A 24,366-nucleotide genomic window follows, 5' to 3' on the forward strand; every position below is an offset into this window, starting at 1 on the left:
CCACCCCCCTCCCAAACTCCAGTAATGGAATGTCCATATACCCAACAGATCAACATAGAGGTCACCTACCCCGGAATTCCCTAATGTGCTTTAAGTCAGTCCTGCAGGCTCACTTGCTTATCTCTCTATCTTGGTAATGGGACTTCTGCAGAATAAAACACTCTGGATGGCCTTTTCCCAATCTGTTGGTGGCCTTTTTGTCTTGTTGACACTCTTTTTTGCCTTACAGAAGCTTTGCAATTTTATGAAGTCGCATTTGTCAATTCTTGATTTTACAGCACAAGTTATTGCTGTTCTGTTAAGAAATTTTTTTCCCTGTGCCCATATCTTCAAGGCTTTTCCCCCACTTTCTCCTCTATCATTTTCAGTGTCTCTGGTTTTATGTGGAGGTCCTTGATCCACTTGAACTTGAGCTTTGTACAAGGAGATAAGAAGCTTGCATTCTTCTACATGCTGACTGCTAGTTGAACCAGCACCATTTGTTAAAAATGCTGTCTTTTTTCCACTGGATGGTTTTAGCTCCTTTGTCAAAGATCAGGGGACCATAGGTGAGAGGCCCTTGGTCCTGAGAATGCTCAATGCCCAGTGTAGGGGAATGCCAGGAGGACCAGGAAGTGGGAGTGGGTGGGTTGGTAAGCAGGGGAGAGGGGGATGGGATAGGATAGGGCATTTTCAGAGAAGAAACCAGGAAAGGGGATAACATTTGAAATGTAAATAAAGAAAATACATAATAAAAATAAAAAAAACAAAAACAAAAAAACAAAAACAAAAACAAACCACTCTTTGCGTTTACATGCTATCTGAGTCCAGGGTGTCTTTCTTCAGTGAATCATGGACCCTTACAGTATTTGGTTTTACCCAATTTCTCTCAGCTATCCAGTGTTTGGTTCTTGATTACCTGAGCAATATTGGGTATTGATAGGTAGCATCTCAAGGCATGGACCTTAAATCCAATCAGATCTTGGTTGGTTACTCCCAAAGCTTTGTACCACTATTGCGCATCTTGCAGGTGGGTCATCATTGTAGATCAAAGGGTTTATAGCTGGGTTGGTATTTACCTTTCTCTTTTGGTAGCATGCAGAGTTAGTTGTCAAATTACCAGCAGTAAAGAAAGAAGAGCTTACTGGAGAAAGGCCATTGCAGAGCGGCAAGAGAGAACTTCGACATTTTAAATCGCCACTTCCATGTCTCTCCCTCACCGTGAAGGAGCAGGCAGTTGAGGGGAAGGCAGCCCACCCTTGAGGTGGGTGGTTTGTGCCCGAGAAAGCAGTACAGATTGTATTCACAAAATATTGCATCTGTGCAATTTACCTGTCTGGTGGCTCCCTCAAAGAAAGATACAAAAGCTGTGAAATGTTTCTCTTTGCTTTCAGTATTCCAAGGGCTGGAGCAGGTTCCTGAGCAGTATTTGCTGAGAACTTCCAAGGAAGTGGTATGGCTTGCAGCAGCCTATGAGGAGGGATAGCAGTTGGTTCAAGCAAAGGACAAACTGAAAAGCTGTGGGAAAGGAGAGACTGCAAAAGGAAGCCACGCACAAAAGGAATCTTTGCATGACTTCTGTAAATCAATGAAATGGGAAACCATGCACATGCCCAGAGCTGAACATGCGCTCTGAAAAGGCCTGCCAGCACCCCATGCTGCTGACTCAACTGCAGAGTTCATACAGCAGAGAACAAAGACAGTTGTAAATGGCCCACCTAAGCACTGGAGGACTAATCACACCCCCACCACCAAAAAAAAAGAATGCCCTAAGACTTAATGTGTCTTAATTTATTTCTAAAACTGGCCAATAGCAAAAAAAGGAAGCACTTATCTTGCCTTTTCTATAATACATTGTGACTCACAGTAAGGAGATAGCTGATGAGGGAAAGTACCTATTTATAGAAGAATCCAGGCAGAAGAAACATTAGCATTAGAAAAAAATCTCCATGTTGCAGTTCCTTAATGAAACAGTGGATCTAGGCAATGATCAATTAGGTAAATTGATAGGACTCTTTATTTTGTTCTGGTGTATTTATTTATTCTAGAGGCGGGGTCTCCTGCAGGCCAGGCTGGCATCCTAGGCTGTGCCTAGCCCAACATGAACTTCCAATCATTCTGCTTCTACCTCCTAAGTGTAGAAGTTGCAGGCTTGCACTCCACCCGCTCGATTTTTACAGTGTTGGAATCCAATCCAGTGCTTCATGCGGGCTAAACAGGCACTATATCAACTGAGCTATATCTACACCCCTGATGAGGGTCTTTACAATAGGGGGAGATGGGCAAGTATCCCCTGACCGCACTGATGGACAGTACTATCATTCAAAGTCAAGGAGGTAGACACCATGTGCCACCATGGACTGTGTGAGGAAGTAGAGCACTATCTCTTGGGTATCTGTGCCCATCCTTCCTGTAATCAAATACGTGCCAATAGCAACTTGAAGATGAAGGGTTTGCATCCTTTGGCTCACAATTCGAGGGTACAGTCTATTCAAGCAGGAAAGGCACAGTGGCAGGAACATGAGAGCTTGCAACACTGTGTCCACAGCCAGAAAACAGAGCTACTGATGCTCAGTTTGCTTCCTCTTAATCCTGTACAGGACTCCAACCCACATTTAGATTGGATCTTCCAACATCAATGAACCTGATCTATATAACCCTTCACTCTCTTCCCAAGTGAATTGTTATTAACCGTTGTGCTTAAAATCTGTATTTAAAATGTCTTTTCATAAGCCCCAACTCTACTTCAAAAAAATAAAGGCCCCAGATGATATATCAGTGATATGGAAGATGGAAGAGATGCTGGGTGTGGTAGTGCAAGCCTTTGAGTCCAGCACTCAGAAGGCAGAGTCAACTAGATCTTAGTCTGCATAGCAAGTTCCAGAACAACCAGGGATATACAGTGAGACCCTGTCTCAAAAATCTAAAAGAAAGAGGAAGAACATGTTTTATAGGATAAAATTGAATTGAGACTTCATTAACTAAGTTCAGTTAAAAAACCTTGTTTGAATCCTTTTCTAAATTTTCCCACTGTGCAATGAGAGCTTGAAAATGGCTATGAAAAATGGATTATGGACAGAGGAATAAGGAACGATTATTAATTTCCACTGGCCTGCATACGGCATAGTAGTTGCTTTAAAAAAATGAAATCTTCACTTGGAGATGTATGTGTGAAATTTTATTTAAATCTTCTAGCTGGGTGGAAATGAGTAATGATTGGTGTCTAAGTGAAATAATATTCACAAAAAAAGTTGGAGCATAGCACATTGATAGCATGCTTGCTTAGTATGCACAGAACCCTGGGTTCAATCTCCAGTACTAGAGAAAAAAATTAAGGGAAAGTTTTCGAAAAAATATCATTGCTAAAGCCAAGGGATGGTACATGGAAGTCTCCTGTATTATTCGTTCATGTATGCTTGAACATTTTTGATGGTTAAAAAAAAGTTGACAAAAAAGAAATATAGGGCTATAAGCCCTGGATTCTAGTTTTTGAATTACCCTTCATTATCTATGTAATCTGGCTCTAGTCACACTTCTGCAGTGCTCTCTTCAGTAACAAAGAAATAATACCTGGTGGTTAAAACGGGCTGTGGCCACCACATGGCCAGGGTTGCAGGAATGAAAGGAGTACGTCTATTTCGCCCGCTCTGTTCCTTACTCTTGAAGCATCGAGGTCGGGAGACAGGGGTGGCAGGGTGGCAAATAGGGCTGCTTACAGAGTAGAATGTTAGAAAAGAAAATCACTGCCTTTGAGCCCATTGTGCAGCAATAACAATTTAAGATCTCAGTGTACATTTCTACACCTCCTAGACATTTTTTTCTGTGACAACCAAATATACGTCGTTTTCACAGAGAATAAACTGTGGCGTATAATGTGTGTGTGCTTTTGCAGCCCGCTGTGGGGTGTGTGTGTGCGCGCACTATTATAGCCCCTTGGTAATCATACTAAAATATATGAAAGCAATATAGAGATGTCAACGTGACCTAGTTCCATTTCATTTTCTTCCCACAGCTGCTTCCCTAACTACAACCCTCCCTTTAATGACTATGTACCACACACGCCAAACATTTTTCTCTGGTTTGAACTCTCGCAGCTGGTCTTCTAGCTTCTCCTTTTCCCCCTCCCCTGGCCATCCTTCACACAAAAAAACCAAAGTGATCTTTCTGAAAGGGTCCTTGCCAAGTCACCCCTTTCTCCATAGCCCTTCAATTCGACAGCTTCCGAGTTTTGTCATCATTTTCAAAATGACCAACTATAGGAACAGAAAACGAATCCAAGGTTGTTAGAATGGGAAGAGGAATGGGTAGCGAAAGAAATACTATGGGTTGTTGGATTTATTCTGTGATTTGATTGGAGTAGTGGGGACATCTACATGTGTGATGAAATTCACAGAACTGTACGTTGTTCTAAAAGTGTGAATTTCCATATGTGAATTTTAAAGCTTTCAGTTCTTCTTCCACTGGTTTATAGATTTTGGGCCACCTTTTGCTTCTTTTTCTTTTTCTTTTTCTTTTTCTCCTCCTCCTCCTCCTCCTCCTCCTCCTCCTCCTCCTTCTGTGTTTTGTTTTTGTTTTGAGACAGGGTGTCTCTATGTTGCCCTAGCTATCCTGGAACTCACTCTGTAACCAGACTGGCCTTGAACTCACAGAGATCTGCCCGCCTCTGCCTCCTGAGTGCTGGAATTAAAGGCGTGCCCCACCACACCCAGCTCAGATTGTCTTTTAGTATTTTAGGGTCCTTTACATTTCTCCTATCTCCAAGTCTGCTTTTGCAACCTAATCTCTGTGCGTCATCCCTAAAATGCTGCCTCTAGAAAGCACTTGCTATTCAGTGAACACATCTGTGGTGAAACATGACATCTCTGTGGTATCACTTGTAGTGTTCTCTCAGCTAAAAATACATCCCCACCCGGCATCACCAATGGAAAAAAAAAACTCTATTTACCTTTCAAGGCATTGTTAAAATTTTACATACCTCCATGAGGCCCTCTTCATCTCCTCAGTCAAAACTGAATCCCTCTGCCTATAGAGCTCCCTTAGCATTTTGCTTCTGTCTATCTCATTGTCTGATACTATACGTATGACTAGGAAATAAAATCCCATACTTCATTCAGATGTAACCACTACAGACAAGTACATATGTTCCTTCTGCTGCTGGGTCAGAGCCCAAAGCCTCACTGGTTTCCAGGACAGGCTATGCCCATAGACTTTAAATATGCTCTGTTACTCACTATCCCTTCTTACAATTTCAACTTTCAGTTTCACTCTTAGTTAAATAAATGATTGCATTCCTGCTATGACTTGAATTCTGTTCTTCTCCTACAAGCACGTGGGTTCTTGCATATGGCTCTAAGAGAAGCAGAGTTTTCTGAGTATCCTTGTTCAGTCTCCCTCTCCTATCTGAGAGACAGACAAGCTTGTCTAGCCAGTGTGAGTACTTTGGGGCTGAGTAAGGAAATGAGTGAGTCAGGCAGAGAGGTGGGTTAAATCAGAGATACGGAGCCAACTAGGTCAGGAAAACTAGGAGGATGTAGAGGGAGGAGAGTCTCCAGAGTAATGCTGGTTTAGGGAAGGTTTTGGGGAAGTCTCATGTGCAAAAACCAATTGTCCAAAGTGGAAAACACCAAGAGATCAAAGACAAGGAAAATCCAGGATATACAAAATGTGAAATATTAAGGACTCACAGAGAAAAAAGCATCTTGGGAAAGATGGAGAATCCCTCCATCTTGAGATAGGAAGAAATGGTTTATATGCTACATTAAACAAATGTGGCCTGATGTATCCAGCATGAATGAATCCAGGGATTGACCTGGCTGGGGTGGCAAGAAAAAGATGACACCACAGACACAGACACAGGAAGAGTGGGATAGGCTGGACCGCAATCTCTAATGTAGAAGCCACAATCACTCTCACTCAGAAGCTCAGCGTGTTTGCTATATACACAGTTGAACAGAAAGACAGGGTTATTATGCATACAACTGAATCGAGAAGACAGAGTTTGTGGCATACAGTTAAACAGAGGGGAAGGTTTAGCTAATCTCAGGAGGAGTAGTCTCTGTAGGAGAGCAGGCTTTGGGCCATAAACATCTGGATAATTTCTGCACATACTATCAGCATCTGTGCAAAGGCCAAAAGAAGGCTTTGCCATCCCTCTGAGCCTCACCCAGAGAAAGATTTGCCACTTCCATGAAGCTGAGACTATGGAGGTCTTGACATGGCCACATCCAGGTTAACAGCACAAATTCTCTAAGGACTTCATTGATCTCTACAGTGGACCATAGGCAACTGAAAAAGAAAAGTATGCTGAACTTTCACAGAAATTATAAACATTCCATGCATCCATTAAGTAACAGTTCATTGGAGGGCAGGGCACGCTCTGTTTTCATTGATTTTTCTATTGTATGGGGATTTCAATTCATACCAGGGTCGTCTGTGCGTAAGATGGCAGTCACAAGGCAGCTGTAGTAAATTAAATCCAAATCAGGGCCCTTACACGTAATTATAAAAAACAGAGACCCGTTGTCTGTTCTTTTCTATGTGGTATGTGGATGGGCCCACCCAATTTAAAGATGCAATAATGAATATAAACTGTTCACCTACCTTCAGTTATATGCAGCACAGATTATGACAGTTGTCATCTATGAGAAGCAGTGTGGTAGAATAGGAAGAACTTAAATATTGGGGTAAAAAAGATTGAAGTTGAAACTGTATGACCTTGGACAAGACATTCTTGGCTTCAGTGTCTTTATCTAAATACAGAGATAGAGATCAGCCACTGTATGAGAGTATTGTGATACTAAAATGGAAGTCTATAAATGATCAACATGGATCTTGTTATCTAGTAAGGACTCAGCAGATGACAGCCATTTTCCTTCAAAGGCATCTATCATAATTTGCCTCATATTCATTCTATGAAGCATATGCCTCTCTTAATCCAAACCTTCAAGCTATTGTGGAAACAGGTTGTGTGTGAATCAATTTTCATACATTTGTTTTTTACTTTTTAAATAGTATACTCTTCTAATTAAAAATATCATGTGAGGTAATACAAAAATCCCAAACTAGTTAATGAAAGGAGAAATCGCCATCAATCTCGGTAACCTCTCTCCAAAGTAAGATTTGTTGTAAAGAGTTTGTATAATAACTCATTCCACCCACATTTTTGTTGTTCACAAAATGGAATCATTGTTCAATTCCGATTCTCAGAATGCAAAACAAGGGGGCGGGAAAAGAGGAACAAAGGAAGGATGGGAAAGAAGGAACATTTCATAGGAACAATATGTGTAAAGTGTTCCTTAACTTACTGAAAAAGAAAGCAGCAGGGTGGCAAAGCCAACTCCCCAGATAAAAGTACTTGAAGATGCCAAGTACTTGAATGATACTAAGTTAGAATCCAAGCTAGTTAGTGTTGTTACAGGTGGAAAAGACCCAAAGCGTAACATCTTTTAGGATTATTTAGCATAGTGTTTAAAATACAGAATTAGTTTGCCAAAGAAGCATCTAAAGTGATAGTTTTAGAGACAAAGCTGTGTATTAGTTCAATTGTCATATTGTCATAGCACCACAGTGGATTGTTACTCTCACCATTGTGCTCTGGGATTTTTAAAAGAATTTTTTTAGCAGTTTTAGGTTCACAGAAAGTTGAGACAGCAGTACATCAAGTTCCAGTAATGTACCAGGGAAATGGCTCAACCTGTACAACGTTTGTTGCATAAACTTCATGAGCCGAGTTTTGAAACCCATAATAGAAGGAAAGAACTGAGTATCAAAAGTTGTCCCCTGGTCTCTACAGGTCCACTGTGGCACATGTGCACACACATACACAAAAATCAAGAGCTTTCCAGTGCACTCCCTGCCTTCACACCTGCATAGCCTTCCTTCCCCCCCTATCATCTCAGCACTTGTAGGACCACGGCAAGACGATTGGGAGGTTTAAGACCAGCCTGGGCTACATAGTAAGATAGAGGCCATCTTAGGCTACAAAGCAAGATGCCATCTCAAAAAAAAAATCAAAACAAACAATTTAATAAACCCATAAGTTAGACAAAGCCTCACCTTTTGGAACTAGAAATGGACTGGGCTTCTTCACAAGTCATCCTCTCCTACACTGTTGTACCAACCTACAGGTGCCTGCGAACACACATTCAGTCTTTGTCTCAGGCTCTTCTCGTTGTGGGTGGAATTAAGTGCTACCTTCTGATAAGACACGTTTGTAGAAAAGAACGTTTGGCAGGGACTTAGGTATATCTTAGAAAACAATCCTGAAACTACTAAAATCATTTCACAGGCACTTCGGGCATAGAGGCTTAGGTCTTGATTGAACTCTGGCTTTGATACTGGCTTCAACCTTGAATGTATCATTTAGCCTTGCTGTGCCTTAAACTCTCCTTGTAATGTAGACTTGGTATAATAGCAAATACCTTACCTTGAGATAGTCATGAGGACTGAACATATAAATAGAATATAGAACATATAAAAAATCCTTTTGTATTTATATTAAACTTGTATTATATTAATTTATATTAGATTAGATGTATTTACTACACCTCCCTCTATGCTGACTCGCCCATAGTTAGCTACCAAAATTACCAGTAGTATGACAGTAGTTGTTGAGAGCATGTTGAATACTAGGAAGAAATTCTCACTTCGGTAGTTCTTTTTCCCAAACTCCATGGTTCTGTCTTCCTTTTCCGGAAACCCTTGGCTGGCCTAGTCTCTGTGTATTCTTTCCCTCAGCAAGACAGTCTAAATACTGGACAAGTTTTACTGTGCTGTTTTAAGATTTCAGAGGTTATTATAGTTGGGCCTGGTAGTGCGGGTCTGTTAAGCTACTAGGGACTCTGAGGAGGAATGCACATTTAAGGTCTGCGTAGGCTATACAGTGAGTTCAAGACCAACCTGAGCAACTTACCATGGTCCTATTTCAGAAAAAACAAAAAAGGAATTGGTATATAGCTTAGAGGTATACCACGTGTCTAGCAGGTATAAGGCACTGAGTGGCAGCCCTATACTGAGAGAGAGAAAAAAAAAACTTCATATGGCAAAAGGAGAGCACACACAGATGTGTTTACAAATGGCCATGGCCATTTACATCTGCCCACCTCTCATATTCCATCCTTCCTCTCTGCAACAGAAAGACTACCACAGAGGAGCATCTTAGGGCTCATTTGCATAGTATATCAATTGCATCACTTCTCCCTTCTCTGGGGGAAGGGCAGCAGGTTTTACAGGTTAGGAATTACTCCACACCCATGTCCCTAAACTCTCTTCATTCCTAGGATATTAAGTCACCATGGCTGGGAGGACTCATGGTGGAACTGTTTGTTGGATTTGGCACCTCGGCAGTCTTTTTCAGCCTATATCTCTCTATTTCCGATGTCTCTCCCTTTAAGTAGCTGATTCACATGCTTTCGTGCACCAGATTAGATTATATTGTTCCAAATGCCGTTCCTGTTCTTAATTGAGGGCACAGTAATCTTGCCTGGGATCTGAAGAGGCAGTGTTCTTTGGAATTGATAATGTCCTTCACATTCTCCCTCAATAGCTATTAGAAGTCCATGTAAGTCTTATATGACAACCCCAAACTCAGTCACAATAAAATGGTGTGAAGGAGTTGAGGTTGTAAAAAGAAACTTCTACAGTCACAAAATTATTACATTCTTCTCCAAAATTCAATAACCAATCTTTTTAGTTAGCTCCCCAAAGCAGTTAAAAATGGTGAAACAACAACAACAACGAAAAATGCTATACACGTGAGGAAATAGAATAATTCTGGTTAACAGATCACCACTGAAAAGAGGGGGTGCTCTCAACCTAAGAATAAGCAGGAGGGTGGGAGTGGCTAAAATCAAAAAATTTTTTTTGTAAAATTTACCAAATTTTTGGTAAAAGTAAAACTGGATGGTGTTAGAAGACCTCACACTGCACTGTTCACAAGTTCTTGAAACATGGTAGTTGTAACTGGTCCATAACTAGTTCAACTTCAATGGTTTTAGAAATAAGTTATCAAATCTCCTCCCATTTGTTCCATTCCAGTTCTTCCTCTACACCCCCCTCACCATTATTCCCTTCTAAATCCATCACTGAAGTCCATTTCGTACTCCCAGCTTGTGCATGGGTGTAGAAGCATCTCCTGAAGCATCTCAGGGGCTGCATCCCTGAAGAAAATGGTCCCTCTCTGAGCGGCCCTCAAACGCCAATAGCTCCTCAGCTAGTATGTGCTTTGAGGAGTTCGTCTCACTTTTACTGGTCTGTGAGGGACAATAATTTGTCAGACAATGCTGGAATAATTGTTTCTCCAGTGGGCAGTGGCCATAACAACATCAATTGTTTGATTAACTTCTGTGCATCTCGCAGAGAAGTCCACCATAGCATCCAACCGATTATGAGATGTAAGCATGTTAGTACATGAGAATATCTGTGTATTGGGCCATTGGGGTTTGTTAATGACAAGATTGAAAAAAAAAAACTACATTCCTCATTAGCAAGTAAAATCTTGCCAGGAGACAGCAGTGTTGATAATCTCATGTGATCTGTTTCTCTCTTCCACCTTTAGATCGCTAAGGAGTTACCCAGCCTAATATAAAACAACACGGAGGTGGTGGTTTAGTCATTATTACTTTATCCCCCTAAGTGGAAATTAATAAAATACCCAGGACAGTAGCAGACACAAAGAAATCGTCATTTATTTCACATATCAGAAAACACTTTAAATTACACTTTAGCTTCTATGAGGTTTACATCAAGTAACAAAAGGCAGAGACAGAAAGGCTGAATTGGAGGGAATTCCTATTCATGGGGCACCAGGTTAGAAATCTCATTCAAACATTTCTCTCAATGGAGCTGGAGGCCTACACAGGTCCTTAAGAGGCATCTGGGGGCCAAGGATGTCTCAGTTGGTAGCATGTTTACCTGACCCTAGTTGCAGTGCCTAGTACTGTATAAACAGAGCTTGCCTAGCCCCGGGTTCAGTCCTCAGCAGCATAAAAAACAAATGCAGTGGTGCGCATCTGCAATTCCAGCACACAGAAGCTAAAGGCAGAAAGATCAGGCTAAAGGCAGAAAGATCAGGCTACGCAGTTCTTAGCTACATAGTGACGATGAACCCAGTCCAAGAGACATGAGATCCCACCTCATTCCCTATAGGAAGGAATCTTATTCCGTACACCATCCAAAGAGGGTGCCTATAAAGGATTTCTTAAAGGAGAAGTCTTTGCTGAATGACCTCCAGTAAAATACTCATGGGGTTTTAACTCATTTGGGGAGTAGCTTTCTTCAATAATGGAGCCTTCTTCTTAGCCACGGTTCCTCATTAGAATGCAAATATCCTAGCCACTCTCACAGTTAAAAGTACCACAGTCAGGTGGTGGCACACACCTTTAATCCCAGCACCTGGGAGGCAGAGGCAGGTGGATTTCTGAGTTCGAGGCCAGCCTGGTCTACAGAGTGAGTTCCAGGACAGCCAGGGCTATACAGAGAAACCCTGTGTTGAAAAACAACAACAACAACAACAACAAAAGTACAACAGTCAGACTACTTTCTGGAAGGCGCTCATTCTTAGTAAGCCATCACATCCCCTGATCAGTACAGATGTGTTCTGGCAGAGTTTAGATTAGCCCAGGGAAGCTCAGCAATACCTTAAACAAATGAGCAAAATTGGAAATTCATAGAGGTTATTCCAGTTGACTAGGATGAGGATAAGTTAAAAACAAAACAAAACAAAACAAAAACAGTGGCTAGTGCTGGTATCCAAACATAGCAGTCAATCATAAAGAAGTAAAACCTCTTTGCAGGTCACTCTTTCTTTCAATAGGTTTACTAGAAGAGTCAAGCAAACGATCTTGTGAGTACTCACACACACAGGGATCTCACCAACTCCTTCAGTTTCACAGTCGCTCGTGTCAACCCAGACCCACCCGATAATGTCCAGAAGAGAAAAAAAATAAACAAATCAGACAATACTTTGTCTTGTGTCAGCTTCACAGGATGTCTCTGCGTTCTCAACCCTTTCCTGACGCGGTCTGCGGCAGCAGATACAATGGAGGTAGTCTACTACGTTATTGGTGAAGAGTGAGCGCAATGGGTGCAAGTACTGGAAGAAGAGGAGCATGACCCCAATGGAAATCAGATAAGCAATAATAAGCTGCACAGCAATCAAGGAATGACAATAATTCAGTAACACTTTGACTCCGAAGTACTTAAAAACCAAGACCATGATCACATTCTCTACCAGCCTCACACTGTAGTGCAGTCCCATATGTCCCCAGTTCTGACCTTTGTCAACAAGGTCTCTGTCTGCCAACTTCAATTGCATGGCTGACCAGCAAGAGAAGTTGATGCCAGCATAGAGGATGGTGACCGAAATCAGTACCACCAGAGTGCCGACTCGGCTGAAGTTTTTCTCAATATTGTTTGGCATTTGGGCACCACTCCTCCAGAACTTAACCCAGGGCTCAAAGAGGATGATCAAGAAGTTGAGCACTAAGAAGGGCACAGCCTTCAACTTCAAGGTGGCCGAGAAGAGCACCAGAATCACGAGGCGGGAAGTGATCTCCAATGTCCTCCAGACGGTGATACAAAGGACTTCCAGTGGCCCAAGTCTAATCTTGTAGTCATCATATTTGATCTGGATAGCCAACATATTGCAGAGAGTAGCCCCATAGGTGACAGATATCAGGGAAAAAGCCATTAACACAGCTGCAAAATAAGGAAAGAGACAAAGAAACAATTGAGTAGATGTTTCCGGTGAATGAAGCCTGTCCTCAGAACCAGAGGTCCACAGATGATGGACAGGGCTTGGGGTACTCCTTAACTGAGAGTAGACTTATAGATGGTCCCAGCTATTCACACAAATGGCATACACCCGAATAAACATTGTTACAAAGACATAGAAATGACTAGCGGATATAGAAAGGGATGTTCAGTATCACAGTTCATTAGAAAAATGAAAATGTAAATCACAGTGAGAGCTGGTAGTAGAGTTAGTGACAGTACCCTTGCTAGTGTGCAAAGAATGATCACAATAAGATACTACTTAGTTACGCCTTTAATCCCAGCACTCGGGAGGCAGAGGCAGGTGGATTTCTGAGTTCAAGGCCAGCCTGGTCTACAACGTGAGTTCCAGGACAGCCAGGGCTACACAGAGAAACCCTGTCTCGAAAAACCAAAACAAACAAACAAACAAACAAACAAACAAAAAACCAAAGATACTACTTAGTACCTGTTAGGGTGGCCACAATTTAGGGGAAAATATCTAACAAAGATATGGAGAAAATTGAACTTTTATACATAGTTAGACTACACATTTATATCACCATGGTGAAAAACTGCATGAAGGTAATTAAAAACAGAACTAGTATGTGATCCAGCAATTCCACTACTGGGAACACACACAAAGGAAAGACAATCAATATCTCAAAGAATGCTAGTATGTTGTCCACTGCAGTGAGAACAGAACAGCTATTGTTTCCAATATATGGAAACAATCTAAATGTCTATTGATGGGGGCATGTGTAAAGAAAATGATATTCATATGTTGTGGGATTCACTCAACAATAATATGAAGGAAATTGCATTATTGAAATAAAATGGATGAATATCAAGGACTTTATGCTAAGTGAAATTAGCAAGCCTTGGAAATAAAAATAATGTATTGCCCCATTTATAAGTGGAATATCATAAATGAACTAAATTCAGAGAAACAGAATAGAGCAATGCTTCCCAGGGGCTAGGGCTAGGGAACAGGAGGAATTTTTGCGAAAGGGATTGAAGTTTCTGTTACAAAATGATTATATTTGGGAGCTTCAATGTACAGCTTGGCATTATATTTCACACTTGTAATTTTCTGAAAGAGTTCACACACACCAATTGTAATTATATGGCGTGGTATACATGCGTCAAAACTTTTCACTGTAGACCTGAAATGTATGCAATAAAACAAAATACCCCACATAGAAAAAAAATAGAATAAATAAACCAAACCATCATCTATAGTGTTGATGGGGTTTTAACTCAGTTTCTTTTAAATTCTTTGGGCTGGATATATGGCAAAGGTCTGACTGAGCATGAAGAAGGTCACAGATACAAGCTCCAGTACTATAAAAGTAAGCAAATAAAGATAGTAAAACTATCCTCTTATGCTTTGCTGTTTTCTACGTTTCCGATTTAGAAATTTTGGATGAACATACAATGCAAGAGAAATACACAAAATCAACCTTCAGAATGAATAAGCCTTACAACTAATGCTGAGAAGTCACCAACATGGGAAGGACACACATGAAGGGATGGGGCAGACCTAACTGAAGAAACAGCACTCTAAGGACAGTGAGAAAGGAAAATCTAACTGAAAATATCTGGGACAAAAACCTAATGTTAGGAGGCATATAAGTTTTTTTCCCTCCTCCTTTTCTGTCTCTTTCCCCTCTGCTACTTCTTTTAGATCTCACTGTGTTGCAGCCCTAGCTGGCCTGGAACTTGCAATATAGACCAAACTGTACCCAGACTCACAGAAATCCTGTCTCTGCTTCTCATGTGCTGGGCCGCTATGCCTAGAAACTGCCATTTGTAGCTGACATCTAATCTTTGACGTGTATCTGCTTCAATAAACCAGTCTCTAGAGAGATTCACTCCAGTTACATATGCCAAAAAAATGTAGTAAAAATCTCATGAAGGCAGAAGAGGCTGTATCTAGCTTGCTCTGCCCTTACACGATGTCTGAACTATAATCCATGCTTGATAAAGGCTTGTGGAGTGATGAAGACTTCTGAGTTGACAGAGGCAAAAATAAATGCTTAGGATTCAAAATCCTTCAAAATTCTCCTTGGGTAGGATTTGCTTAACTTCTGGGTCTACTACTGTATCTTTTGTAAAATGAGAATAATAACCTCATAGATAAAGTTGTTGTGACGATTAAATGAAATAATTACAAGAAGAGTATTGGAGAAGTGTCTACAGGTGCTGTCTTCTACTTCCTTCTCCTCCTCCACTCCCCCTTTTCCTCCCCTTCCCCAAAAAACATGAATAGAGAATTGCAAATTGGCTTTCTAAACTATTCTTCTTAGACTCACCGCCCAACACAGAATTGATTATTCGTATAAAACCCCCATACCAAACTAACTTAACTCAATTCAAAGTCAGTGATTTTTTTCTTTTGTGGTTATTGTTTATTAAGATAGGGGGAATGGAGGCTGGAGAAATGGCTCAGCAGTTAAGAACACTTATTACTTTGAAAAGGATTTGAGATCTCTCCCTTATTAACCTCATTGGGTAGCTCATAATTACCTGTAACTCACCCCAGACACATCTAACACACCTGCCTCTGACCTCTGAAGGCACCTGAACTCTGACACACATACCCCTCGCACAGACATATATGTATACATGTACAAATAATTTTTAAAATATAAAATTAAAGCTTAAGCCCTAGATAGGTGGCTCGGCAGTGAAGTGTACTTGCTACTCTTACAGAGGACCCAGGTTCAGTTCCTAGCACCTAAAAGGAGGCTCATAACCTCCTGGAACTATCTGATACCTACGCAGGCATTGGGCACTCAAGTGGTATACATGTGCAGACAACTCAGACACATAACATTTTTAAGAATTAAGAGATGTGGTAATTGGCAAGTTGACCTTGGAAATCAATCTATTTAGAAGATTGGCATGAAAAACCTGTAAGAAAAGCTAAAAAAAAAGAAAAGAAAAGAAAAGAAAAGAAAAGAAAAGAAAAGAAAAGAAAAGAAAAAAAGAAAAAAGAAAAAAGAAAAAAGACCTGGGACCTGGAATTAGACAGGCACCCAAGAATCAATGGGGGGGGGGGTGTCCTTAGCTGTGACTGACTACTTTGAGGATATGGAACCTGAAGAGGCCATTTCCTATTGCCAGGCAGAAACCCAAGTGAAGGGATAGGGATACCAACCCACCCACAAAACTTTCAATCCCAAATTTATCCTGTCTATAAGACATGCAGACACAGGGGATGGAGCAGAGACTGAGGGAATGGCCAGCCACTAACTTTCCCAACTTGAGACACATCCCATAGGCAAACACCAATCCCTGACACTATTAATAATACTCTGTTATGCTTGCAGACAGGAGCTTGTTGTCCTCTGAGAGTCTCTACCCAGCAGCTGACTCAGACAGATGCAGACACCCACAACCAAACAGTGCATGGAGCTTGGGGACTCTTACGGAAGAATGGGAGGAAGGATTGTGGTCCCTTAGGTGGATAGGGACTCCACAGGAAGTTGACCAAGTTAGTCAACTAATCTGAACCCTTGGGGCTCTCAGAGGCTGAACTACCAACCAAAGATCATATATGGGCTGGACCTAGTCCTCCCCACACATATATAGTAGATGTACAGCTTGCTCTTCATGTGGGTCCCAAACAACTGAAACAGTGGCTATCCCAAAAGCTGCTGCCTGTCTGTGGGACATGTTCTTCTAGCTGGGCTGTCTTGTCTGGACTCAGTAGGAGAGGAAACAGGAAATGCCTATTCTCACAGAGACTTGAAGTGGTAGAGTGGGGGGATAACCAGGGGGCCCCACCTGCTCAGAGAGAAGGGGAGAGGGGAGAGACTGTGGTAGGGGGTGACTGGGAGAGGGGCAATAAAGTGAATAAGTTAAAACATTAAATTCAAATTTAAAAAGAGAATACATTAAAAAATGCAAAAAGTCAAAAACTATGAACAATGAATATTTTAACATGTAAAAGTGGAGTATTTCAAAGATGATCTCTGTGTGTGTGTGTGTGTGTGTGTGTGTGTGTGTGTGTGTTCCCTGCAGTATTATAGATTAACCCAACGCCTTCAACATGCTAGGAAGGCACTCTTAAATTGAGCTACATCCACAGCCCATTATGTATACCCAGTAAACTGGAGTCTGGAAGGATGTATACTGAACAGTTAACAGACATTACTTTTGCTGTGTAACATTCCATTTTCTATTTTATATCTATTCTAGGTAGTCTGAGATGTTACCAAAATATCTAATTTTTATAATTTAAAAATAAAAACAAAAATAGTAGTGCATTAAAGTGGTAAATTTTCATAAAGAAAAATTTAAAGGTAATACCCTGCCGCCTTCTCAGGGCTTCTTGAGGTAGGGTTTTGTTTTTAGTCTTTTTGTTTTTTGTTTTGTTTTGTTTTGTTTCGTTTTGTTTTTATAGCTTCCCAGAAATTTTCTGCGCTGATAAAATTTCCTGTAGGCCAGTCAGTTTGCACGTTTTCCACCTTTGTGATGGTTGCATATTTAACTAGATGATTTTCCAACTCTGAAAATTCTCAGGAAGACAAGCAGCACTTCCAATGTTCTCCTCAAACTACTATCAAGCGTACACTTGTAAAAGGCTTCCAAACCAACCGAAGTTCATAAACAACTGTTAATGGAGCAAAGGGGATAGAGTTGCCCCTTCCATTCATTTGAGACAGAAGACTTTGCCAAACAAGTTCAGAAGTCACTACTTATATTAAAAAAAGATGAACCAAACTCTACCCACATCTGAAGCTGTATTTGCCCAACCAGATGAAGCGAACTGGGACTGGTAAAATCCATTCACAAGACTTGATCTTGACCCACACAGAGATAGTTATTGGGCATGTGAAATATGGACATCACTATTGAGGAAATGTGCTTTAATATAGGGTGTGTCCCCCTTTAAATTGCACATGAGGCTAGTAGCCAGTATGTTGGACACTTCAGGTCTAGACTTCTAACACTCTTGGTTTAAACAGAGCCATCCCTTCTCTTGACCCCACTCACCTCTACCCGGGGGGACTTCTGCAGAGATCAGAGTCACATATAGCTGATAGGTCAGCTGGGGCACTGAGCCCAGGAAGGCTTGAATCTGTGACATACGTTTGTAGGCATTGCGGTGCATAGCCAGGGTCCGGATGGAGTGGCCCACCTCCCATTCTATCAGCACCTCCTGGCCAGATATTAGCATCTTCTTTCGGGTGAGGCTGACATATGGCTCCTCCTGCCCCTCTTTCTTCCACAGTGTAAGGTATTTAATCATGGCCTCCAAACATCTGCGGGAGTAAAGCATCATGGGAACTTAGCTAAAATTGTCCCAAGAAAGGAAGGTGTCATAAAGGGAAAAATCTGGGGGAGGTATTATTATTATTATTATTATTATTATTATTATTATTATTTGGCATTTCCTTTTTTCTGTCCATTATACATGAATCAAAGGGTTGGTCATACCTTGTATAAGTCACTTGGGTCTAAAATTTCTCTCTCTCTCTCTCTCTCTCACTGATCTAAGAACACCATTAGAGCACCATTTCAGAAATACTTTGTAGTCAAAGGATTGTTTTATCTCCTCAAAAATCTGTCTGTGGTTTTTAAAATGTGCCTCAAATACAACGGTATTAAGAAATACTATTTTGGAGAGAAAGATAAGGGCTCTAAAGGCCCTGAATTTCACGGAGACCTTAAATTCCTAAATTCAAAAAATTCTTTAATAAGTGAATTCAGCTTCATAATTGCGGTTCTTAGGCTCCGCTTTTCCAAGAAAACATCTCTTTTTGGTGTGTGCCTCTTGTTGGGGGAGAGATTCCTTTTAAACCTGACTCTTTCTTTATGAAGAAAATAACCTTACCAGAGCCTGTTGCCTTTGAAATCTTGCTGAGAGCAGACTTCCTGCTGTTACCCTCCCACACCTCCCCCAACCAAATCAAAAGTCTCTGGGAGTTCTCATGCGGTAAACGGAAGACAAAAAGCAACTAGTGCATGCTGTTTGTCACACCTGAGTTACTGTGCTTCCCCCCCCCCCACACACACACACACTTACTCTGAAAAGAATGAAAACTTAACCATTTTTGACAAGAATATTTGTAGTGGAAATTAAGAAAGTGTCCCCAATAGACTGAGGGCATGAGGCTCTAAGTTATCTTGCTTCCAGCTCTTGTCACATAGTGGGAATTTGATCAGCATTTGCTGAGCAAATGAAAGAATAAGCATGAAGAAGGAGGAGGCAGGTGGGAAATGGCAGATGATGAGATCGGAGAGAGGCGGCACACAGGAAGACAGTAAAGACTAGTTCAGGAGTGATGTGCTTTCTAATCTTTGACTCTTAGTGGAAAAGTTGAGACTATAAGGTACCGGCTGCCATTTTCCACAGGAGCCACTGGTATTTTTTTTTTCATATGCACTACTTCAATATGTCCAGGAGAAATTTCTACTTTCATGCACATGGTGTGTGTGTGTGTGTGTGTGTGTGTGTGTGTGTGTGTGTGTGTGTGTGTGTAGTGAGGCATACACGTGCCTCAGTTTGTGTGTGTAGAGATCAAAGGACAGCTTGGGTATTAGTCCTTGCCTTCCCTCTTGTTAGAGATGGTCCTCTTTGTGTTCACCAGGCCCACAAGCTTCTGCAGATTCTCTTGTCTTCCCCCTCCCCCATCTCACTGTAGGAATAGAGTTCCAGCTGTACGTGGGTTCTGGGGGCCTAAACTCAAATCTTCATGTGTGCACAGCAAGAGCTGTATTCACTGAGCCATCTTCCCAGCCCTGAAAAGTCCACTTTCTATAGACAAACCTGGGTGAGAAAAAGAAAGAAAGGAAAGGAAAGAAATTGCAACTTTCGCTACTTAGGGGAAAATGTCTAATTTCAAGCCCTTCCATACTATTGTTTAACAAAATATTGGGGCAGTGGCATGAAGTCGTCTGCCTATAAGTCTTTATATGAGGCTGTTTGCTAGTTGAATAAGGGGGGTGTTGCTTACTCCTGAGCTATAGTAAATCAGAGTATGTAGATTTCCAGAATCATGTTTGCATTTCATGTAAGACAGCCAAGCCCTAAACACAGCTTCATTTATGTACCAGTAATAAAACTCTTTACCTAATGAAGACAGGAATGGACCTTGAAAATAGGTGTATAAATAGTATAATTTGTGAGTTTATAATAATTCTCCTGAAGAACTACAGGCAATTGATGGTTACTGAGGGTCAGCCTTAAACACGCACACATATGAGTAACACTAAATAGACTCAAGATGTACATATTATGATTTATAGTATTATACTATAGTTTTATATACTATATTGTTGGTTATAGAGTATATGCATATATAATACTTAGAGTCAAGGAGTCATAAATTTGAAAGGGAGACATGGAAGGAGTTGGAGGGAAGAGAGATGGAAGTGATATATACGGTATGTTTATAGGAAAGTCTCAAAAATATATACCATTTTTCAATAAAATCAATTGTTCTTCCTGCTGTGGGATTAGTGTAACTGGGGTTCTACCTGCTGCTCAACCCATGTGCAGTACAAACTAAACGACAAATATGAAAAACAGCGAACCACGCTTTATATAGAGCAAAGCGAAAAACAGTTTAGAAGGCCACAAAAAGGAAGTAAAAGCTGAGGGCTGAGGGCTGGGTGCTTGCATCCTTTTCACTTGCTAATTTGGTATATTGCGTTTTGAAAAGGACCAAAAATTTGTTTTCTTGAGTCCATAGTGACATCTTGAAATCCCACGGTTCCAAGTTAAAGATAAAGTGTTCCTTTTACAGCTATTTTCAAAAATTTGAACAGGAAAGTAACATTAGATCAAGGTACATATGGCCATCTGAGTCACACCTGCACATTAGGTATATAGAATGGCTCATACTGCAGTTTTTTTCTTTCTCTCTTTCTTCTTTCTTTTAGTAAGTTGCCAAATTTAAAATCATGAAATATCACATAAAATCCTGTCTTGGGAACTATCTTCTCCTCAAAATTAGATCTGTCAAAATCATGTCTGAATGCCAACATAGAAACAGTGGATTAGAGTTTTAAAGTGGCTGCCTCCTAGGCAGGTACATCCCAGATTCACATTTGCCATGGTATTCCATTTCATTAACACTGAGACTTTGTTTCCATTTATTTCACATGTGAGACGATTTTCTAATACTTGGCCTACTTCGCTCATTCATAGTATACATAGAGCCCCTGTGAGCAGTTGGATTTGGAACACAAAGTCTATCTAACCTAACACAAAGTCTAGCCTACAGATGAGGAAACTGAGGCCCAAGGCATCTTTAAGAGTTACCACTGAGGCCATACAACTTGTGAATAACAGGAGGAAGACCAAACTTAGAATCAACTGCTTTGTAAAGATAGCCCAGCCTACAATTTCTGTGATGAGACCTAACCAGTTCCTCATTGTTTAAAACAATTTTGATAAACATTTTCCAGATTTATGGAAGTATAATTGACAAATAGAAATATATTCACAGATAATACATTTTATTATCAGGGGTCCCACTCTTAATATGTTCTACAGATGTTTTAGATCTCTGATAAGTGATCTTCCTATTGTGATTGCAACATCAACACTGTGACCTACATTCCTCAGCTGACTGCAGGTGTTTGTCTCTCTTACAGTCATGACAAACTTGCTCCATTCCTCCCTCCTGACCTAATGAGTTATGCAATCTTTCTCTACAACGAAACCCCATAGCATCAAGATGAGTCTGTGGGCACAGATGCCTGTCTCCCTACAATTAAGAACGTTTTCATCTTGCTTGCCGCAGTCCGAATGGGAATACCAGATACTAGCGTTCTTTGCTACTAACGCCACACAGAGCTGTACTGCCTTGGTCCTTCCAATCTCTGTATATTTATTGCAGCAAAATAACAAGAAATAAGCAAGAAACTGATCTATCAATAGCGAAAATTGAACTTCATTGAATTGTAGTAGCAGCTTGCTACCTCCTATTACATAAAGTACTTTCCAGGTGTCAACTAACTCTAGAAATTTTGAAAATGGCCAATAATAATAATAATAATAATAATAATAATAATAATAACAGCTCAACAAGTCCAAGGTGTTAAAACTGAGTTTTAGAATGAATGAAGGCAGGAATACATATTTATTCATTCATAGAACATCTAAATGGCAGAATTCAAATTATAGCCACTGGAGGCTAGCTCAATGAAACAGTGCTTACTTAACAGGTTCACCACCCTGGGTTTCATCCAACTAAAGTGAAAAATAATCATTCTGTAGCTATAGCTCGAGAGCACAAGGTGACCACATTGGCTGGTCCCATTCTGTTTTCACAACATAAACTCAGTAAGAATCGTCTAATCAAGTCTTACTGGTGATAGCACTCACGGTTTTTGAACACATATCCATGCCACAATGTCACTATGGTAATACCCAAGATTTCAGATAAGGTTTGGGGTACAGTAGCCAGGGAAAATAGAACAAGAACTGGAAGAATTATTTAGATTAGAAGCACAGATTCAGTCGTTTAAATATTAGCTTCATCCTCCCCTGTACCTGTTTGAAGGGGGTTGGTTGGGTAGAGATTTAAAAATGCTCACCTGATAACAGGTCCCAAGAGGATTAGATGCATAAATAATGATAGTGGTCTATCTTTAGCCAGGTCTCTGTGGACAAAAATGAGGGTCAACTGGACCATGATGGATGAAAACATGAAAAAGGAAAATGTGTATGTCATCCAGAAGGTTTCATTATTCTTTCGGTAAATTCTAACCATATACAAAGCAGACGCAGCCTCCCCACAGTACAAAAAGGTGGAGAAGAGGATACTAAATGGGAAGGTAAAGCGTGGGTTAGGCCCACGGATGACATCTTCTTCCAGAGATGAAATAGGAACCACATTTGGCTCCTCAGGAATTTCATAAACTCTGTCCATTGTTGAGAATCTCTTATCGTCTGGAGTTCAGAGTTCTTCGCCATCCATCTTGAAAAGAGGCCCCCTCCCCGTAGCCACTGCTGTCCAAAGATCGATCAGTCAGGGGGACCACGGCTAGTTGAGTCCCTGAATGAAGACCAACAAGTCAAAACAGGAGCCACCTCACTTCTAGACTTAACTCGAGAGTCTGCAATGGAGAGTCCAGGAGTGTCTCTTTGAACTTCACTCGTGATTGACCCTGATATGCAGTCTTCAACATATGTGCTGAGAAACTTGGACAAGCACTCTAGCACTGAATCTGGCGTCCAATTCCAGGCGTGTGAAAAGGCAAAGAACAGCTGTTTCCTCCGAGCTTCCTTTCATAGTCCTCCAGGCAGGGGAGTAGCCACTTTGAGGAGGCACATCACATACTCAGCAGCTTCTCCTTAGGGATTCTCATCCGTGTATTCTCTCAAGTCAGCAGAGAACTGAGCCAAGGTAGAAGAGGGAGCGCAGCCTGGGTGTCTTGTCAAAGATTCAGTTTAGCACCTAGGTATCCATCCAATGTGCTGCTAGGTTGTGCCTATTAGCTAGCCTGCTCCCGGGCTCAGCAGTGACGCCTTCTCAGGACCTGTAGGGAGGCAAATGTTCTCAAGTAGATTCTCCAAGCCCCGCCCCTAAGACCGCCTGGTTAGGGGCCAAAGTAATGCCACTGTCCCCAATGATGTCTCCTCGGAAAGAAGCAGAGCGCGTGGTACCGGCCAGAAGATGCTGGAGGGGTGTCTTCACGGAGACACTTTGTTACCAAAAGGCACAGTTTGAGAAGTACTGCTGGTCCTGAGCTTTAGTAACTATGGCACCTGGATGACTTGGGTGGGGTGGTGGTGGCATTGGAGAGACAGCCCGGCAAAACAAAATAAACCAGAGTTCCAAGAAGAATAGCCAAAGGATGCTCCAGGCAGCGAAGCACAAGACAAGAGGAACCTGCACCAGTCTTCAGCAGTATCTCTCTCGGTGACCTCGGGATCCAAGAGAGAGCCACAGCTTTTCCTCTTCTCTAGGGAGCAGCAGCATGCACCCACTTCTACCCCGCCCTCCACAGCTAGCTAAAGTAGCTCGCTCCCACGCAGTTAGGCAGGTGTGTCTCCCCTGGCCGCAGGGTTGAACCTCCCCAGGTCCTATTGCCCTCCAGATAATATCAGAAAAACGGGAACCTAAGTGGGAATTGGGTCAGAGGTTTCCCGTTCAGGTACAACTGTATGCAGAAAAGGGAAGATTGAATCAGATAGAGAGCAAAACTCGGAGCCAGGCTACCGACGCTGTAAACACATACATGCGGCGATTTCTGCTCTTACAAAATGAGGCCAGGACAGAAGCCTCAGAAAAAACTTTTAGGTCTTTGGTTAAAAGGCTCTGAAAAGATGCCAAATTCTAAACAGCCAAGAGGGCTGTTAGTAACCACCAGGAGAGGGGTGTTTTAAGGAGAGCTTAAAATTGCCTCAGTCTGTAAGGGCAACCCTCCCCTCACTGGGCTTTTGTTTTCATGCCCCGTTTGCATAATCCTAAACCCCAAAGAAAAAAGGAAAACATCCCCCTCAGGGTCATATAAAGGGTGTCAGCAAAAGGAAGCTATGGGAGGAGGAGTGGCCAGAGAGCAGCCACAAAAAAAAAAAAAAAAAAAAAAACTCAAACCTCAAGATAGACTTGGTCTTTGTCATTTACTGTGTTCATGTCTCTGTGTGTGCCTGTGTTTGTCTATGGAAGT

At 41.4% G+C, this 24,366-nt stretch overlaps 1 protein-coding gene across 1 annotated transcript; it reads right to left on the minus strand.

The window, feature by feature from the left end:
- Window positions 1-11,723: 11,723 nt before the first annotated feature.
- On the minus strand, window positions 11,724-22,736 carry Xkrx (XK related X-linked). The gene is made up of 3 exons (XM_021188657.2): window positions 22,288-22,736; window positions 17,734-18,002; window positions 11,724-12,675 (listed from the first exon to the last, which is right to left on the minus strand). Exons 1-3 carry the CDS (start codon window positions 22,620-22,622, stop codon window positions 11,930-11,932), a joined length of 1,350 nt encoding a protein of 449 aa, XP_021044316.1. The 5' UTR covers window positions 22,623-22,736; the 3' UTR covers window positions 11,724-11,929.
- Between the last annotated feature and the right edge of the window lie 1,630 nt (window positions 22,737-24,366).

This window comes from Mus pahari, chromosome X, assembly GCF_900095145.1.
Source record: "Mus pahari chromosome X, PAHARI_EIJ_v1.1, whole genome shotgun sequence".
In the NCBI taxonomy this organism is placed as follows: Eukaryota; Metazoa; Chordata; class Mammalia; order Rodentia; family Muridae; genus Mus; species Mus pahari.

What these genes read in the sequence shown, in the direction of transcription:
- Xkrx (XM_021188657.2), bottom strand. Translation starts at nt 22,622, where the DNA reads ATGGACAGAGTTTATGAAATTCCTGAGGAGCCAAATGTGGTTCCTATT. An exon ending in CTCTTGGGACCTGTTATCAG is followed by an intron (nt 18,003 to 22,287) that starts GTGAGCATTTTT and finishes TTACTCCCGCAG; the next exon opens with ATGTTTGGAGGCCATGATTA. An exon ending in AGAAGTCCCCCCGGGTAGAG is followed by an intron (nt 12,676 to 17,733) that starts GTGAGTGGGGTC and finishes CTTATTTTGCAG; the next exon opens with CTGTGTTAATGGCTTTTTCC.